The sequence below is a fragment of the Moschus berezovskii genome, chromosome 10 (assembly GCF_049115385.1).
Source record: "Moschus berezovskii isolate FMDL1 chromosome 10, NW_MosBer_1.0, whole genome shotgun sequence".
Lineage (NCBI taxonomy): Eukaryota > Metazoa > Chordata > Mammalia > Artiodactyla > Moschidae > Moschus > Moschus berezovskii.
Genome location: NC_142469.1, coordinates 46,903,261 through 46,916,353, shown reverse-complemented (window position 1 = coordinate 46,916,353; position 13,093 = coordinate 46,903,261). Strand labels below are relative to the sequence as shown.

At 44.5% G+C, this 13,093-nt stretch overlaps 1 protein-coding gene across 5 annotated transcripts in view; it reads left to right on the top strand.

Annotated features, from left to right (window-relative positions):
* The window catches only part of ARMC2 (armadillo repeat containing 2), a 121,520-nt gene that overhangs the window by 15,503 nt on the left and 92,924 nt on the right, over positions 1-13,093 (top strand). For 4 of the 5 annotated variants that reach the window (XM_055433532.2, XM_088840642.1, XM_088840643.1 and 1 more), the window contains exons 4-5: positions 546-717; positions 7,355-7,559. The exons of the other annotated variant lie outside the window; for it this stretch is intronic. In XM_055433532.2, the coding sequence (XP_055289507.1) occupies positions 546-717; positions 7,355-7,559 (377 nt within the window). The remainder of the gene's footprint in view (positions 1-545; positions 718-7,354; positions 7,560-13,093) is intronic. 5 annotated transcript variants of the gene reach the window in all.

Sequence of the window (13,093 nt, the reverse complement as noted above, 5' to 3'; positions counted from 1 at the left end):
ACTATATGGACCTTTAGAATTTTTAAGATGTAGAAAATAAAACATATCATAAGTCCAAGACTACTACTTGCTCTTTTGTGATTTATTAGCCTAAATTATTTCTTAAAATTTTATATTATTAAAAACTACTTTTGTGTAGTCCAAAATATATAAAGGTCATATTTATATTCCACATAGTTCTTGGTTGCCCAGTAAGTGTTTTCTGAACTGAATCAGATCTAACACAAAGATTTGCAAAGTAGGTTAAATATACTATACCATATTTTATAGTCTCTTAGTACAAATTTGTTTGCTGGCATGGGTAAACCTTTTTTTTTTTCCCCCAAATATACCAAGCAGGACAGTAGAGTATTTAATATGATATAACTGACAACAACAATGAAAAAGTGTCATATACCTAATGCACTGAGATCTAGCATCAGAGGCTGGGGAGGAGCCCTACAGGAAGCCGTGCACTCCTCTGGAAGTGTCAGGGTCAGCTCTGGGTGGTGAGTCTCATTCAAGACAGAAACTCATGCCAATCATTTAAAAAAATCTCTTTCCAGAAACCGAAAGCTCCAGCATCTCCTGACCCAGTGGAAGATTTCTGCCCTTCCTTTCCTAAACCCCCAGTGGACCCCATGAAGATTAGAAGAATAAGCAGTGCCCGGGCGCGTTTATTCAGGGTGGCCTCCCAGGGGGCTCTTCTGCCAGCCAGGACCCTTCTTCCAACTCAGTGTAAGGTCTTTAAAACCTTTAAAATGTAATATACTTTAAAACCTGGGGGCAGGTGTGTTTCTTGAATTTACACACAGGAACTATATTTATATGATTTTTTACATTAACTAAGACTTAGTATCATGCAAAAGCTGGTTAAGAAACATATTCGTATATTTTTCTGGGTGTTTATGAAGAATACCTAAATATTAGGGTTTTTTTTTTAATATTACTTGGTAGAAAAAGAGTCTTAGGATAAGTGTTTTTTTTAGTGAATGAGTTCACCTACATTGGAAGTAATTTCTAAATTAGAATTCCAAAATTTGTTCATTAGGCATATTTAAGATTTATATAATGTACACTCATGAAAATATCTTTCTGATCCCATGTGAAAATTAGAAGCACAACTTGAATGGGACTTTTCCTACCGCCCCAGAAATGTTGGCAGATATCTTAAACCTGTAAACAGGGAAGCTAAAAACCTCAGATTCTAAGGAATGTCCCGATATTTGGAATCACCCCTTGTCCAGAGCATGCTAAGAGTTTTTCAGACTGTAGCAAATGCTCCATTAGTGGGGTGACAATCAGTTTAGTGGATCACACCAGCATTTAAAACAATATAAAGTAGGATAAAATAGAATGGAAAATATCAGAGCACATTGCAGACAGTGAACGTTAGTATGTCTTTAAGGATTTCACGTCAGCCTCATATGTGTGTTCAGTATCGTATTATAAATTTACTATACATCATGCTTATATTACACCATATTATACATTTCCTGAAAGTTGAAAATCCACTTTAGCTGGGGCTGACAGAATCAGCCCTCCTTCCATCGACAAGGATTGATTAAGTGCGGGCAGGTTTACACTCGCAAAGAGGAGACGCTCTGCAGATGATCCCAAAAGTCACGGTAGAAGCCACTCCCTAAGCATCCTACTTGTTTGATATATAAGCCTTTTTTTCTCTTAACTAGTCACCAGCATAAATGTAGAATATCTCACAGAGGACTCTAGATGCATGATTCTTTATGTAAGCAGCCCTCACCCCCATTAGCCTGTTGTGTGATCTGCAGTTCCCGGGTCTCCCCAGCGCACTGCACTCACTTTCCTGTCTGGTCCCTATGGTCCTTGACACAGCTGAAGAGATAGAATCAGGGAGAAGGGAAAAGGCAGGCAGCGCAGGGTGTGTGGGCCACTGGTCAATATTGTAAGAAGTATGTAATTAGGCATCCTGCGTTATCTCGCTGTCCCCATTTGTTTCTTTTCCAATAGGCAACTGGCTATTTATTGAGCACCTGCTAGCTGCCAGGTACCAGTTTAGGCCAACAGAGTTTTGCCCTCAAAGGGGAGATAGACAGTAAACAGGAAAACCCAGAGATAAGATAATTAGGCTCTGATGAGTGCTAAGAAGAAGATAAGCTGGATCCTGGGACAGGGAGTGACTGTGGCAGAAGAAATTGTGTCAATTATGGGAGGTGTCCCTGAAGAGGTGGTGTCTGAGTTGAAATGTGAATAACGATAAGAAGATAGCCAGGTAGAAATCTGTGAGCACAGTGCCCAGGCTGAAGGGGCAGTGAGGCTGGAGGGGGGCACAAGTTTGGCTGGTGGACCCTGAGGCCTGTGTGGCCAGAAGGGGGAGGGAACTGAGGTCCCAGAGCCATCTGGGGTCAGGCCAGTGGGAGGAGGTGGCCTGGGCTTTATCCTTCCTTCAGTGAGAAGCCAAGACAGGATTTAAGCAACGGAGAGAGATCATCAGGCTTCTGTTTCTCAATAGTAGCTGCACTTTTAGAGTCACCGAGGAACTTTTCAGATGTTGCTCCACCATTGCCCCCATCAGACCAGTTACATCAGAAAGGGTTGGTACTTACGGGAGCCAAGTCGAGAGGGGATGGGCTCCGGCAGCCACACGGTGCAGAGTGAGGTCAGACTCAGATAGGAACGGGGCCACTTCTCGTAAACAGGAGGGCAGAGCTGTTGTTTATGCGATGTTTTTGCTTCTGAGCCCAAACGCCACACACGTTTAACTCTTGGTGGCTCCCACTTGAAAACCGGGCTGCTTGCTGAACTGTTCCCATGTAGTGTGAAGGTACCAGGGGAGGTGGACATTTCCCCACCGGCCGAAACGTGTCTCTGTCTGGGTTCTTCCATCCACCCTGTGGGCAGTTGCCCCCTTCACCATTCCCACCAACCCTGAAGTCTGCCTCAGCGCCGGGGAAATAATGGCAGTAGAAAGTCATTGTCTTTTTGAAAGCTCACATCACCCAATTTAAAAAAGTGTCCTAACACTCCAGGCTTGGACTCCTTGTCCTTTGTACAGGAGCTCCCCGGGCTTTTCTCAGGATCCCTATTGTTTAAGAAAAGGTATCTTTTGTTGGGAAACAGGCTGTAAAGGCTGCTGTGTGTGCATACGGGGCCAGAGGGTGTGTCCCTTCCCCTGGTATGAAGCCGTTAGTAGCTGACAACTCCCCCATCAGAGTTGGGGGGAGTGTTGTGGCAGGTTTGGAATTCCTGATTGAGGAAAATGGGGGAAGAGCTGTGTATAGTCATGTTCATGGGGCCAGCAGTGTAATCTCTTCTGTTCAGATAGTTTTTGGCAGAAGGTGACCATGTCGCTCTGGTTATTCCAGCTAGATGGAGACCTCCAAGCAGGTTCCACCTTCTCACAGCCCCTGTATCTTAGCCACCCCAGACAGGCGTCCTGCATGGGCTTCCTGAATGTCCCTGAAGTCTGTGTTCTCCACCCCACTGATGCCATGCCATGTTTATCACCTCTCACCCTACCGCTGGTCATCTAGTGCTCCTATCTTGCTCCACCTTCAGCTTACTAGGGGGTTGCAGGTGGGTCAGCATTGGAACCCTCGGCCCTTGGAGGTATCAGAGCCTGATCACACTGAGCGCCCACCCAGACATGGCTGTGAGCGGCAGCCTTGTCCTTCTATCCTGGTGGACCGTGAAAAATGATGACTTTCTCTCGGTGTGCCATAAGGAACAAGAGGTCAGGAAGCAAATGAAAATCAGATTGCTCTATCTTCTTGCTGAAAACCCTTCAGAGAGCCCTTGCTGTGTCTAAAGGAGTGGTTGCCGAGCTGAGTTCCAGGGAACACTTGGCAAAAATACAGCTTTTCCTTGGAGTAGAGGTCCCGTGCTCCGTTACAGTGCACGTGAGCAATCACAGGATGGGGAAGGCCGTCTGGTGACGTCACCTGTTTAGTTCTACTTTAGCCCAGCATTTCCCAGACCTGCCTGGCTATGGACAATGTCTTTGGAAAACATAGTTTGGGAAACAGTGACCTAGCACCGAAGTTGGCAAACTTTTCTGTGAAGGGCCAGTAAGTGAATATTTTAAACCGTGCAGGCCTCAGAATCTTCTGGTCAACCTTCTCAACTCTGCCAATGCTGTGGGAAAGCAACAGTAGACTGACCAGTGAAATTTGAATTTTCACGTATTACAAAATACTGTCCTTTTGATTTTTTTTTTTTTGATCAACCATCCAAACATATAAAAGCCATTCTTAGCTTGCATGCTACATAGATGCAGGTGGTAGGCCAGGTTTGGTGGGGCTGCAGTTGACTGACTCGTGGTTCACAGGTGAAGTCTTCACCCTCCAGTGTGCACAGCTCCGCCCCAGCCTCACATTCCAGGCCCTTCTCAGTCCTCTCTTTTGCCTGCCTACCCACTCCCTGCCCCTGGTCCATGCACCAGCAGTATGGAACCCTTGCAGTTCCCTTTACCCATCCTGCTGATTTGAGCTTCATGTAGGCTCTGGTATATAATTTGTTGGATCCAGTGAAAAATGAGAAAATGTGGAACTTGTTGTTCAAAAATTCTTTAGAATTTCACAATGGGAACAGCAAAACATTAAGCCAAGTGTGAGGCCCTTGTAAGACTGGGGCCCAGCTTGGACCCACTTGAAGCCAGTTCTCATCCCAGACCTTTGCTCCTTTTTCTCAGAACTTTTTTTTTGGAGAGTGGGGGTGGGGCAGTCTCCTGCTAACCCTTTGGAATGCTTTTCAGGCTCCACCTTCTCTGTACTCTTTCCCTGAGCAACTCCAGCCCCTCAGGACTCTCCGGGCAATCCTCCATACCTGGCTCAGACCACACTGCTCTGCATCTCGCTCTGATCAGATCTGCCTCTCTGTTTTCCCCTACTAGACTGAGTAGGAAAAGGGGTTTTCTCTGTTTGAAGCCCAGGAGCCTGAAACAGAGTGTAGTCTGCAGTAAGTGCCAAAGAAATGCCCTGAAACAGGACAGTTCCTATTTTCATGGTAAGGCTACTGATTGTTGAATCCTTTTGAAATGTACCCATGGTCTGCTGCAGAATGGGTACATCACGCTGCATGTATGTGCCAGAGGGACCCGAGCTTCGTCACTCGGGCTCAGTCGAATGGTGGCCTTCAGGCAGGATTAAGAGTGAGCCCTGGCTGCTCTTTGCTGTCGTGCTGACTGACCGCCCCCTCCTCGACTGTGAAAACAGAGGCTGCCGCTCCTCCTCCATCTTCAAGTAGGATTGCCTTTTCCCCTCTAGAGCAGAAGCTCCATAGCGGCTGGGACTTCTCACTTCACCCCTAGACCACCAGCCACTGAGCATCTGGCACATGGCAGCGCGTGCTTCATAAATATTTATGGAGCGAACAAGTGAAAGAAATGAATACTAAAATATAGGGACAGGCTAAAAATGCTTTATAATCTGAAACGCAGTGTGTGCTCTGTAATTCAGTCCTCAAGGTGTTTAAGGACGCGTGGTGCTGTGGAGAGAGCCCTGGACTAGCAATCTGGATTCTTGGGTTCTATGAATAGTAATGCCCACGACTTCTAGGTGTTGAGCACGCTAGCTCTATGGAAGTCACTTTACCAGGCCAGATCACTTAATTCTCACCACTTTTCCTAGAGGTGGGGACCACTGAGAAAGAGGAGGGAAGCTGAGTGAGCTGCCCGCATCCCACAGCCTGCACCTGACCCCAAGTCTGATAGAAGGCCAAGCCTGCCCTCTCCCTGCTATACATCCTGGCTCTCCCCAAACCTGCCCTGTGACCTTGGACTGATCACCTTTTGGGTTCTCAATCTTCTCATCTGAAAAATGAAGGCTAGACCAGCCAATCTTTAAAGTTCCTTTCTGCTGTAAAATTCAGTGTTTTGAAAGCACAGAGCTTAGTCAGAGGAGCAGGAGAGGTGGTTTTGTTATTGTTGGTTTTTATTGGTTTGATGGTTCAAACACAGAAAAGGAAACCTTGAGTCATTTTGGAAAAGCTTGCAAAACTACTTCTGTATGAGAAATAGCTCATCCTTCATGCCCCTTTGAAAAACATATGTTATCACGAACTAGAGTTGAGTAGCAGCATCATGGGTCAGCTATTCCTAATGTCAATTTGCTGAGGAAAAAACAGTGTTATATTTCAAATCTAAGGATCTTGCCACTGTAAACACAGTAGATGTTTCACTTCAGAGACTGGACGTCTTTTTTTTTTTTTCAACTTTCTCTTGAGAAAGCCTTCCAAGTGTTCAGGTGCCCTCCTCTATCCCTGTTGGGAAATGGTCTGCTGGGCCCTATGAGCCAGCTCCTGCTCCTCTGACCACCCTTCTCCTCCCGCCCTGTCACACACGCCATTTATGCTGTCTCCTGAGGGCCCCAGACACACTCCTGCCTTTGGGTGTCTGCACCACCAGTTCCTGCGCTGGGAGCCGTCCCTCGTCATCTGATAGCGCGATGCCTCCCTCCAGTAAGGGTTTGCCTGCCATGCACACCTGTTAAAATCTGCTCCCTGCCCCCATTTCCAGTCCCAGTCCCCTTTTCCCCTCCTCCACGTTTCTGCTTTTGCTTTTTCCCATAGCTCCCACCCTCTTACATGCTTCACTCATTATGGTCTGTTACTTATTGTCTGCTGTGTAAACAGGTGTGCTGTAAGGATGTAAGCTCTGTGAGGGCAGGGGTCTTTGCTCTGCCACTAATGCACCCCAAGTGCTCAGGACAATGCCTGACATCAAGAAATCGCTCGATATTTCTGAATGAAAAAGTTCCAACATGATCAAATTCAGGAAGAAGCATTGCTAAGGGACACAGAGGTATTTATGTGGACTAGGTAGTTCAGAAACCTCAATTTGAGTATTTGCCTACAGTGAAAGACAGGGAAAGCCTGGCATACAGCAGTCCATGGGGCCACAAAGAGTCGGACACGGAACAACTGAACAACAACAAAGCTCTAAGCTAATAGAGCTAAGATCTATTAATTTTTACCTGCTGAATTGATGATGTCAAGCCTAAATTAGTGATCAGGTCTTGTATACATTCAGGGAGATTTTTTTTTTATTATTAATAGATTTTATTTTTTAGAGCAGTTTTAGGTTTCATTTTATAGCCAAAGTGAGTAGGAAGGAATTCCTACTCACAGGGAATTCCCACACCCTCTACCTCCCGCCTCATTTCCACTATTATTTAACATCTTGCCTTAGTGTAATGCTTTTGTTACACTAGATGAGCCAATATTCATATATTGTTATTAAGTAAAGCTCTTCAGGGAGGTTTTGTCCATACAATTCCAGACTCAATTATAAGTAATATATAATTTTTAAATTGTGTGAATTCTTGAATTAAAAAAAATATTGAAAGTCGGTAAATCCTAAAATAAATGCTTTGACAAAACATTTCCTTGGTTATTACAGCAAAGAGAGTGGAATCCGAAGAAACAGTTACGACAAGGGACTCTGTGGTGAAAATAAATGGGATTTACTTAACAGAATCAAAGGCCATTGGCCACTTCAAGAGTCACCCACTTCAGCTAACATATGATGGAGACTTCAGTAAAATCACGGAGCAAGAAATGTTTAAAGGGGCAACGTCCTTGCCATTTCATCTCAGAAGTGAAGGGTCAGTATGTAGATGATTGATTTGGATTTTTCCCTTTTATATAAACAAATTTTAAATTTATGATGCATGATTAGGAGAGATTTCTTCTCAGGGCTGAATGGGGCTGATTTTACATCTCCCTCTTTACTCCTCAGGAAAACATTTATTCATACCTGCCAAAACGCTGCTTTGATAGGGCTGTCAGACTAAAGTCTCTGCTTTATTTGGGCTGTTCCAGCCAGCCCTTGAGTGATGACTGATCATACTGTTTGTGTTTTGTGGGATTCTTGCCCGGCCTGGAATTTCTCACTACCTCCCTTTAGGTTAGTTCCACTCTTGTGGACTCCACCAAACTTGATTTATCTTATTTTCCAGTAGAAACTTGGATTAAAATATTTATTTTGCAAACTAGAGTTAAAACAGGAGAGTCCTGTGGATTTCTCTTATCTGTAGTACCTCGCTACTAATCGCTCATAAAATGAATGATTGGGAGTTACTCTGTTTCATGCCACATTCCTGGAGAAGGCTTTTTTTCCCACCCCAGTCTGTGTTGACCCTTTCACCACCCCCTACCTGTGTAAGAACCCCTAAATTGATACCATGTTCCTAGATATGCTTTTCTAGCAATTTTCCTATTAAGGACTTAAGAGAAATGTTCACTTTGTGAATTCTTATACTGGTGTTTTCCTAAGGAAGCCTTGAATAACTGGGGAACCAGGGTGGGAAAGAGAGCAGGCTGTGGTTTCCAGTCCCAACCAGTAGTAGTCCTAAGATAGGCAGGAGGTCTTGAACTGGACAGGGTCACTCAGAGATATTTTTCTATGATTTTCCATTGGGTCATTGTGAACAACTGCCCAGTTAGGATTTGCTTAACAAGATTAAATTCCATGGGCCATTTTAAGACCAAGTGCTTGTTGCCCTCACTTTAGATTTGGGTCTGACTTTGGCTTGTACACATGCCGTGTGCTTGAAACTGCCTCCACCCCTACTGGATGCTTGGCAGTTGGTTAGTTTAGCTGAACTGACCTTGTCTGCTGACACAGCCCGAAGAGCACTGCACACACACAATTTATATTAGGCAACCTAGTAGTCCTTGTAATGTTGCTTTGCATTCAGAACATTTTTTTTAAATTAAAGGAAAAATGAAATGTCTCCTTAAGTGGAAGAGGAGGACTTCAAATTGGGACTTTGGGAGTTGAGCACAAAACATCAAACTGGCCATTGCAACAAATCTTTTCCAGTTGGTGAATAAGAATAGGCTGTGAACCTCAGAGCTTAAACATAAAAGGCAGCCGGAGAACTTGTGTTTCTTTCAGCACTGAACTGAAACGGAAACATTTATCTTGCTGCACCCATCCTTACAGTAATTAAAGTTGACTAGGAAAAACCAGACAAGAGCTGTTTTTCTTTTCTTCTTTTGCAAGCCTTCAAATGTTGTGGAATAATCTAGCAAGGGTTCACTATTTATTCCTCAGTCTGGGACAGCAAAGGCATCTTCGGTTACATATTTTTATCTCACACACAGCAGAGGGGAAATGAGTTAGGGACTGGTGGCACTTCTTCCTGATGGTCCAGAATTAGGAGGTGCTGGGCAGCAGCACTGGTTGCTTTCTTTTTGCTTTGTTAGAATGTCTTTTGCATCATTCAGTGAATTGTGTCGGCCCTGGATTTGTCATACACCTTGGCAGGTTTAGTTTCCAGTAACATTTTGACTTTATGAATCTTTACCCCTTTAATCATTGGATGGGGTTTTTGTTGAGGTGGTGCCAGAAAAAAAAATTTTTTTTTATACAGTAGGATTAAAACAAACCAGAAAATGGAAACTCTTAGCAGTTCTTTCATTAATTACATTCGTGAATCAATCTGGAACACTTGATGGTTGTTTCTGGTAAACATTTAAGCAAATAATTCCAAGAAATGATCTTTGCTGTGCAGTGGAGTATTCCCAGTCTTGATGCTAAAGCCCTACCCTCAATTAACATGTTTTCATGTTTAGACCAGAAAGTGGGAAATGAAGACTCTTGTCAGTGAGCTGAGCTGGCTGGAGAAGGGAGGACAGGGATTGCGTAACTGGAGCTGACAGGGGGTTGAGGGCTGAGAAGGAGAGAGGAGGAAGGGAGGTCAGGCTCTGCACAGGGTCTTTGCTGCTGATCTGGCGGGGGAGCCGCCACCTTCATGCCGGTGCTTCATGGCCTAGCGAGAGAAAGGAATAGTTTAATTCGGTGAAACCGTGTTGATTTTAGGGAAACCCTTAATTTAGAACAAACTCAGACCTGGGATGGACTGGAGTTTAACTTTATGTTGCTCGTGATGAAAAAGGAAGGAAAGTTATGACCAACCTAGATAGCATATTAAAAAGCAGAGATATTACTTTGCCAACCAAGGTCCATCTAATCAAGGCTATGGTTTTTCCCGTGGTTGTGTATGGATGTGAGAGTTGAACTGTGAAGAAAGCTGATTGCTGAAGAATTGATGCTTTTGAACTGTGGTGCTGGAGAAGACTCTTGAGAGTCCCTTGGACTGCAAGGAGGTCCAACCAGTCCATTCTAAGGAGATCAATCCTGGGTGTTCATTGGAAGGACTGATGCTAAAGCTGAAACTCCAATATTTTGGCCACCTCATGCGACGAGTTGACTCACTGGAAAAGAGTCTGATGCTGGGAGGGATTGGGGGTGGGAGGAGACGGGGACGACTGAGAATGAGATGGCTGGATGGCATCACCGACTCGATGGACATGAGTTTGAGTGAACTCCGGGAGTTGGTGATGGACAGGGAGGCCTGGTGTGCTGTGATTCATGGGGTCGCAAAGAGTTGGACACGACTGAGCAACTGAACTGAACTGAGACAAGGCATCATTGCAGATAAGGTTGGGGGTGGGGAAGTGGGCACTGTTTAACTTTCCAGACTAGAAAAGCACTCTCCAGCCCTCACTGAACTGTCATCTTCAAACCAAGTGCCAATCAACGACAGCCTGTGTGTCCATGCGAGGATTCCAAGTTTGGCAGGCCTACAATTAGCAGCACCCCATCTTCTCTTGCTTTATGTTGCTATATGTTTTGAAAATAGCTTTCTTCAAAATGCATATGTGTGTGTGTATCTCCATCCATCATCTATCCAGTGGTTCTATCTGATGAACCCTTTTATACATCTGCTTTCAAAAACCTTCTAAGAGTTTCTGTGTAAATATTGTTCAACTTCTTGTGATTTGGAAATGTGATTTTTAGGAGGAAAGTCCAAGAGCAGTTACTTGTGGAGGGTTAAGAACTCTTTGGGGATCAGAATCTGTGGGTTCAGAATCAGTTCTCTCTCAGCCACTAGATTCAGCTGTATGTTCTTTTTTTAAAAAGTTTTTTTTTTTTTTAAATTTATTTACTTGGCTGTGCCAAGTTGTCATTGCAGCACACCGGTTCTTTAGCTGCAGCATGGCAACTGTTAGTTGAGGCACATGGGATCTAGTTCCCTGACCAGGGATTGACCCCCCACCCCCCCACCCCCGCATTGGGAGGTCAGAGTCTTAGCCACTGCACCATCAGGGAAGTCCTCAGCTCTATGTTCTTGGACAAGCCTCTGAACACTTCCAAGGGCTCAGTTTTGTAATCTATAAGCTGTGCTCCTTTCACCCCTGTCTCCTTCCAGCACTCACTAAAAGCTGTGAAATGAGAGTAGTCGATTTGGAGGTGGGCACGTGATCTAAGCCAGACCAATTGACTCCTTCCCTGGGACTTCTGCCAAAGCCTTTGGGGAAAGTGCTCTTCCTCCAGGTTCACAAGCTGTGAAGAATGACGTAGTCTTGTAACCAACAGTAGATATTTCATTGCCTGTGGAGGGTGACTGATGGGAAGTGACGTATAAACAAGCAGAGCCAAGGAATGGAGACATATAAGCCCCTAAATCCAGCTGTGGGTGAGGCTGCCACATCCACAATGTGTTCTTTTTCCTCTCTCTCTCTCTGGCCCTTCTTTCCTTCTTACTTTCCTTCCTTCCTCTTTCTTTTCTTTCCTTTCTTATCTTTCTTCCTTCCTTTATTTACTTTGACAGGAACAGCTTATGGTACTTTAGTTTTTTTGTCACTTGGAATATGCAACCGAGAGTCTTGTTAACCTGCTAGACTCTGAAATAGAGACAAAGCAAGAAACAAATTTCACTAAAAGCGAATCTCTCAGTTAAGCAAGGCGTATCCAGTAGTCTTTAACTAGAGAAAAGAGATGTAAGGATGTGGGCAAGCCACAGGAGAAATGGGGAAGCCACAGTCAAGGCCTCATTCAGGAGCCAGAGTGTGGGGAACCCCCTGGTGGTCCAGTGGTTAGGGCTTTATGCTTTCACTGCTCAGAGTCCTGTTTCAGTCCCTGGTCAGAGAACTAGGATCCCACAAGCCGTGCAGTGTGGCCAAAGTGCAAAGAGCTGAAGTGTGAAACAGCACAGGGGAAACGGAGCCGGGGGTGACACGCGCTCCTCATTTCCTGTGATCCAGCCAGTTGTGTGTGTGTTTATGGGGGAGGGAGTTTGATAGATTAGAACCTAAGGAACCCAGCCTGTAAAGGGGCTTTTCTGTGAGTCACGAAACCTCCTACATATTGTACAAGCCAAGGGAACACACACTGCAGGTTGAGAAAAAGGACAGACTTTTCAGATAGATATTCAGGGAAAAGTTGAAGCTACAGAGCATCCCAGTTCTCGCCCTGCATGGACTGTTTCCATTGTTCAGCAAATCCATGGCTCTGTTTCAAGATAAATAACGCTAGGACAAGAGTGAACATGGAACCCGAGCATAACTTTGTAATGAACATAACAAAAGACAGATGAAGGAAATGGATCGCAAAAGGAACTGCCCTCCAAGAATAAGGAGAGTTTTACAAAAGGGAAAAGAGCTCTCCGTTGGCTTGTAAGAATGCAAATTAGAGCTTTTAAGTCCTTGATCTCGTGAAGAAAGAGAGTACACTCACAGTTCTCAAAAAAGAAATGAAAGAAAATGTATAAACATGGAGAGAAAAGCCACATCAGAAGTAAAAGCAGCTGAAAATGCAGTCAGATTCGGTGGTTAAGCTAGAGGAAATCAAACAGAGGAGTGAATGAGAAAATAGGAAAATGATTAGAGAGACTGAGATAGAAATGAGAGGCATGGCAGTTGTATTCCTGAAGGGGAGACTTCTCTTCCCTTCCCCTGTCTTACTTTGACTAAGTGCCAGGCACTCTTCCAAGTGATTTACATATATTAACTCATTTGATATTCACAACAACCCACTGAGAATGGAAGAGATGGGAACAAGAAAAGTATTGACGTAATAGAAGATGACGTTCTGAAATATTCAAATCCGAAGCTCAAAAGGACGCGTCATGTCCCAACAAAATTTGACATGGAATAATCCACACTAAGACATTTCTAACAGTGTTCAGCACTAGTGCAGTACCCAGTACATAGTACACACTCCAGTAGTAATTGCTGATTGAGTGGGTAAATCCAAGAAGGTGGCCTATGGCAATCAGCCTGAACATGCAAGTCCCATAGAAGGAGAAAAAGGCTGGCTGCCTCTGGCTTTATTAGAGTTTCAGTGCTG